General features: G+C 41.8%; 1 protein-coding gene across 1 annotated transcript; it reads left to right on the top strand.

Moving 5' to 3' along the window:
* The first annotated feature begins 1232 nt into the window (after positions 1-1232).
* On the top strand, positions 1233-6590 carry LOC105916202 (RNA-binding protein 4.1). The gene is made up of 3 exons (XM_036146101.1): positions 1233-1373; positions 3032-3455; positions 4358-6590. Exons 2-3 carry the CDS (start codon positions 3050-3052, stop codon positions 5206-5208), a joined length of 1257 nt encoding a protein of 418 aa, XP_036001994.1. The 5' UTR covers positions 1233-1373; positions 3032-3049; the 3' UTR covers positions 5209-6590.
* The last annotated feature ends 511 nt before the right edge of the window (positions 6591-7101 follow it).

Raw genomic sequence — 7101 nt, 5'->3', positions numbered from 1 at the left:
TTGAAAAGGACACAGTAAACACTCTGAGGACAAACGCTTGCCGTGTGTTATTTGAAGATGAATATATGGTTTGTTTGTGTTTTTTATGGTCATAGTACATGATTAGGCCCCTTTAAGTGGCAATGGAAAGGCTGACTTGATGACAGGACGATTGAAATACTAATGTTACAGAATGCTTTTATACAGTAATAGGAGAGATTAAAATTACATGAAAGCTATGAACGTTATGACATTAATGTTGTGGCTCATCTTTGACCTATCCAGAACTCTGATCGGCACTAAAAGCTCCACCTGCTACTGTCAATACGGAGAGGAACTTACTGTTGTTGTTTTTCTAATAAATGAAGATTTGCAAAAAAAAAAAAAGACCACTAAACATTTATATTAAGGGTTGCATCTCTTAGTGACAAAATGTTTAAACTTTTAAGAAATTAATGAAAAAGAAAATGTATATAATTTAGTTTGATTTTTGCTACAGAGGTTTATTAGAGAGCACAAAATGGAAAGGTGCCCATCACTGATCTCTATTATACACTGGATTGCTGATTTGCCCGAAATTACAGGCCGCCATCTTGTTCCTCCCTACTCTCACAGAATCTCACAGGATTTGGTTGCAACCATAGACATCATATACGTCATGGTGCAGCCTTAGTTTATAGAAGGCAAATACATTTCCATGCAGCACAGGAATGAGGCATCTTCTCTGATCCACGTTCACTACAACAGAACTTAACTTTTTTTCTGCCACATACAATATGGCGGTGACGTTGACGTGCGCCCAACGACGCGTCTACGTATTCATGTCTATGGTTGCAACAACAACAAGCAGTTTTCTGGCTGCGTGAAAACGTTTCACAGGTAATTCTACAGTCAGTAGACGTACTAACACTATCAACTACTAGGAAATTAGGTGCTGAAATATTTTACGTTATTCATATATATATATATATATATATATATATATATATATATATATATATATATATATATATATATATATAAAAAAACATGCTAAATATTTCAGGACATGACTTTCTCAGTACTTGATAAAAGTATATGTCATTTGACATTTTAAAAGTTTTAAGCCCCCCCCTGAACATGAGAAAATCCTCGTTATTCGATGCTGTAGCGCACATATTCCCTAGTTACTGCAAGTTACTGGAGGAAAATAGGGAGTACCAATATGGCGGCTGGTGGCTTCAAAGCGACTCGTTCTAACAGCACTCCAGTGTATAATATAGCTCAGTGGGTGTAGTGCACTCCGTAAGCTGTGATCGTCACTACGGTTCCGTGTGACGTCAGGCGGTAAGTGCTGGAGCCAGTCGCCATTTGATCATTCTGAAAACCAGCAACGCGCAGACTGCCGTTTCTAGGTATGAAACTTCCAAATCATGGGGTTTTAATCATGTCTTGCTTTTTCCTGAACGGGCCAACAGCCCAGCTTATGCTAGGCCTAGCTTTAACTCGCATGATTACTTTCAAATTAATAGATCCTCGGCGTTAGCTTCTGTGCTAACGCTTTGCTCATAGGCCCACGGTAGGTGGACTGCTAAGCCGACCTGCCGTGGGCCTACCTGGCTCGATCTGGGCATGGACACGGTAAAATAAAACACAAACTTCATCCGTCGTACTAGCTGTAACTTCACATGCAGAGTGGTGTCCCCGGTACCGGGATTGCTGTTCTGTTCAGCCAACGCGATCGGTTGGGTGGTTAGCGGCAGAGCTACACCGCAGCATGCTAGCTGATCAGCCGCTGCGTGCGGTTCAACGTCAGATCTCGTAACTGTTTGGAATCAATTCTGCCCAACAAAATGTTAGTAGGCAGCCTTACTGGCGATGGCTGTGTTGGAACCTTTTTAATTTTATGTTGAAATCGTTATTTGAAATAATAACACCGCTCACGCGCTCGTCTGATCCAGATGGCGTGTATCAAAGTGAACAGGTCACAGGATGCTAAAGTTATAGACGCCACAGATAGATGGGGTTGAAGTGTGTACTGAGCGGTTTATGGGCACATGTAAAAATGAACTAGCAGAGTGGTAAGGCAAGGCAAATTTATTTTTATAGCACATTTCAGTACAGAGACAATGCAAAGTGCTTTACATTATTAAAATATAGGAAAATAAAACAGAATAAAAGCAAGTAGGAATAAAATGTCGAAACAAAATAGAACATGGAAAAATGGAAACTAAAAGCAAACATTAAAAACATTTGGACTACAAAGTTGAACTAATGATGTTTCAGTAGAACTGTATAACTACAACAGTTGAAGGCAGTCCTAAACAAATGTGTTTTTAATCTTAATTTAAAGGAACTCAGGCTTTCAGCACTTTTCCAGTTTTTTGGAAGTTTGTTCCAGATAAGCGGAGCATAGGAACTAAATGCTGCTTCTCCGTGTCTGGTTCTGGTTCTGCAGAGCAGGCTGGAGCCAGAAGACCTGAGTGGTCTGGAGGGTTGATACACTGATAACAAGTCTGTGATGTATTTAGGTGCTAATTCAGGGATTTATAGACTAACAGAAGTATATTAAAGTCTATTCTCTGAGATACAGGGAGCCAGTGTAAGGACTTTAGAACTGGGGTGATGTTCTCTACTTTCTTAGTCTTAGTGAGGACTTTAGAACTGGGGTGATGTTCTCTACTTTCTTAGTCTTAGTGAGGATGCCAGCAGCAGCGTTCTGGATCAGCTGAAGCTGTCTGATCCACTTTTTAAGCAGACCTGTGAAAACACAGTTGCAGTAATCAATTCGACTAAAAATAAACGCATGGATTAGTTTTTCCAGATCCTGCTGAGACAGGTAAGACTGTCATGATTAGTAAAGTTTTTAACCTTTTGTTCAGGAAACATAACATTACATCCCCTCTTACTGTCTGTTTCTGAATTATTTCCACATTGTGGTTGTGATGATTTATTTCTTTATTACTGAAAACTGGGGAGGGTCTTGAGAATGTTGCTATTATTGCTGTTATTGAGAAAACATTCATGTTAGGTCAACTGTTTTTAACGGCAATTTTATATTTATCTTTCCTAGTGACACAAAGGATCCAAGATGGTGAAAATATTCATCGGGAACTTGTCATCTGAAACGACATCAGATGAGCTCCGCTCTCTGTTCTCCCAGTATGGCAAGATTTCGGAATGCTCTATTGTGAAGAACTTCGGCTTTGTGCACATGGATGACAAAGCAGAGGCAGACGAAGCTATACGCAACCTCCACCAATACGAGCTTAATGGTCAGCCGCTAAATGTAGAATTGAGCAGAGGCAAGGTGAAAGGATCTACCAAGCTCCACGTTGGCAACATTGCATGTACCAATCAAGAGTTGAGGGCCAAGTTTGAAGAGTTTGGTGCCGTGCTGGAGTGCGACATTGTTAAAAACTATGCTTTTGTTCACATGGAGCGGGTGGAAGATGCCATGGAAGCTATTAATAAGTTGGACAACACAGCTTTTAAAGGTGAACCCTTGGGCTGGGCTTGGTGGGCTTTTTAAATTAATGATCTAGCATCAAGAATTTTCTGTTCTTGTTAGTTTCCAGGTAAGTTCCGGATGAAGCGCAGGTGAGTATGTAGAGTAAGGGCAGCATTTTTTTAAAGCTCTTATCTATAATGTCACTGGTTTTATATATATATATATATATATATATATATATATATATATATATATATATAAAAAGTTGGTTATACTTGTAAAGCTTGACAGGAAACATGTTTGATTACCCTTCATTCCTCTTTTTCCCATCAGTCCAGTTAGTATTAATGATCTTTATTATCATTACAACGTTTTATGCTAAATGAAATGTCCTCTGCATTTAACCCATCCCTCAGGGAGCAGTGGGCTGCCACTGTGTGGCATTCAGGGAGCGTTCTGGCTCTAAGGGCCTTGCTCAGGGGTCCAGAGTGGTAGAATGTGGGATTTGAACTGGGGAACTTGCAGTCTTCCCAGGACACAAGCACCCTGCTGTAAACCCCCCCCCCCCCCCCCCCCCCACGCTACAATTGCAACCACTTTAAAACTGAGAGCAATGACCAAAAATAGTTTTAACTGAACTTCCGACAAATCAAACTCTATATTTTAAGGTGAGTTATTTATCGACAAAAGAATTGTGCAAAAATGTTAAGTTATTACAATATTACATCACTGGTTGCTTTGTGCACTAGCAGTGGAGATGAGAAGTGAAGTGGCCATTTAACGGATCCTAGCTCTAATGGTCAGTTTAAAAGCCGAGTCTTTAAAAAGCTGCATGACACCCAGTTTTGAGATGCATCTGTTTGCAGTCTTGTGTGCATGTGAGGCAGGAAATGTATTTACATTTATCAAATGCAGAAACAAGTCCTTACTGAGTGTTCTCTTTTCAAGGAAAACTGATGAGCGTGAAGCTTTCAACTAGCCGCCTGCGTACTGCGCCGGGAATGGGAGACCGAGCGGGTTGTTATCGTTGCGGGCAGGAAGGCCACTGGTCCAAAGAATGCCCTCTAGACCAAAATGGCTTCCAGAGAAATGGCTCAGAGCCGACCTCTGAAGGATACGATTCCTCGGGATTTGGCGGGCGTGGTCAAAGCAGGGGTTTTCCGGACTTCAGCGCCGCTCCAGATTACGACGGCAGCTACGGTCCGGGTTTTTCCCGGGTTCCCGGTCAAAGCAACAGCATGGCGGGTTACAGAGGAGGCGCGGGCTACGAGAACGCAGTGAGGTACGGCCCGCCCCCAGGTTACGGCATAAGCACCGTCGCTGATCACAACGCGGCTCGGATGTACGCCGGCGAGTCCGCATACAGGAGCAGCGGCGCGGTCTATGGCGCGGTACCGGCATATTCCGTGCGCCGGTTGCCCTATGACGAGAGGGATCCGTACGGGGTCGTGGACTACTACGAGAAGTACAGGGCAAACGCTTACGGAGGCAGTTATTACGACGAACGCCGTGGCGTACCCGTGCCGGGTCCATCAGCAGCCCCCTCCACAGCCGCGAGGGAACGGGTTCCCCCCGCTAGCGTTGATCCATACGTGTGCCCTCCCCCCCCTCCTCCTCAGCCAGCCCCAGTATCTTCATACTACGCACGTGACCGGAGTCCGATACGGAGAGTCGCCGGTGACGCGGGTGGATTCACATTTGAGCGGTCGCGGCTTTCCCCGGTGCCCGTGGCCCCCAGGAGTGGTACCTACGAGCATTTGCGTGATCCTGCTGCTGAACGGGCCCGATATGCTTACTAAAGTTTGTGTGATTTGTTAGCTGAGCGGGAGCTGATTGATCAAGCAAACAGAATAGCCCAAGTGCCAGTGGAACCGCTGAGAAGTTCAACTGATGGTTTCTGAGTCAGGATGCATTGTTTTGTGTTTGAAATGTGTGTGGGTGGGCGGCCCTGACAACGGTCAGTCATTTAGCCAATAGGTAGATCTCTGTTCAGTGGAGTTTATGGAATATTATGCTTTGTTCCCATTCCAGATTGTGTTGCAGTGCAGTAAAAATAACTTCCTTTCATTTTTGTACTGATCTGTTTTAATTGTACAGTTCTAAAATGAACACGCCATTGTATAAAAGCATTCATTTATGTAAGAGCGAACCTTTTTGTCCTTTTACAAGTTAAGCATATTGATATCCACCTCAAATAAACTGGTGCATGGTGAATATGTAAAGGTCAAACATTTTTACAGGTTTCCATTGTGTTTTGTCCATTCTAGTATATTGTGACGGTGAAGTTCCCATTGATGCCACATAGTTTTAACAACTGCCATGTAGTTTAAGCCCTGAGTGCATCTAAACATGGTAACGCAAAATCACACAAGCGTAGAATCGAAAATATTTTTTTCTGAATGAGTGGGGTTTGGTTTGAAAAGATTTAATTTGGGAATTTTTTTTTTATATGAAGTTGCATTTTGATCTTTTTTTTTTTTTTTTTTTTTTAACACTGATTTCATGACTGATGAGGCTTGAGGTCTTCATCTTGTAATACAAGCCAGCCTCAAAGCAAAATCATGTTTGCAAGCACAAAGTCTGAATCTACGGATTCCTTTACACTGCCGGGACTTTCATCATTTTTATGTCCCAGTTTTTAGTTTGGCTTGTTTTCTACTTTTTATTTAAAACAAAGGACATAAAGCTAAATTCAGCGCTGTCACCAGGTTGTTCAGTAGGCTCTGGTCCACTAAAACTGAACGTCTTGAGTTAGTCTGCTCTCCAACATATTTCACATTAATCAAACTTTTGGCTTCTTATTTTGGGTTTTGCTATTTCCTTGTCTTCTATGTAGCTGTTCTTTCAGAAAATGCATTCAGAAGTACAGAGGTAATGTTGGATACTGTAAGTAGGAAGGTTACTGGAACCGCCTGACTAGACTGAAAACCTGTTTGTAATGAAATAGCTTTTTTTTTTTCTGGGTTTCCAGGTCACTGCTTTTGGCCATTCCAACAGTTTAGCTATTCTCAAAACTGTGATGTGTAGCACCAAAAAGTAACACCTTAAACTAATGCATGAACAAGACGTTCCATGTTTGTTTTTCTCACACTGGGCTGTGTTATGTCCTAAAAAGTGACCTCAGTTACCTTATTTTCTCTTCTTTTGATTCAAATAAAACCTTTACAATGTAAACGTTCAACAGTGTTCTGATATTACTTCATATTAATTGGGTTTCATCAGTGTACTTTGTTAAAAAAAAACAGACTGATAATGACATCTTAAAACAAGTGACAAGTTGAATTTGTTTAATATTAACTCTGCAAACATATTTTTGTGTAGAGCAGTTTAGGAAAGATGTTAACATGACCAAGAGCTGAGGAAACTGGTTGTTATCTTTTAGACCCTAATGCAGCTTCAACCTGGCTGCATGACCGGAGCAGATTCTGGAAGAATGCGACAGAAGTTTGTTCTCGGCCAACCATATCCAAAATGAGGAGCACATATAAACATGAAGTGTTACAGGTGTGAAGATGTCACATGGAAGGAGAAAACTGGTAAAGATGGGAAGAAAAATGACCTAGTAGGTGAGGTGTTTATAGGGAATCAGCAGGAGAAAATAAATATTGGCTAAATAAATGTTAGCTAATAGCTGAACGGCGAACATACAAAGAAGTCCTGACCAGGCTGCAGCAACGCCCACAAGGTGGCAG

This window comes from Fundulus heteroclitus, chromosome 14 (assembly GCF_011125445.2).
Source record: "Fundulus heteroclitus isolate FHET01 chromosome 14, MU-UCD_Fhet_4.1, whole genome shotgun sequence".
In the NCBI taxonomy this organism is placed as follows: Eukaryota; Metazoa; Chordata; class Actinopteri; order Cyprinodontiformes; family Fundulidae; genus Fundulus; species Fundulus heteroclitus.
The sequence above is the reverse complement of the archived record's forward strand: the minus strand, read 5'-3'. Positions and strand labels throughout refer to the sequence as shown.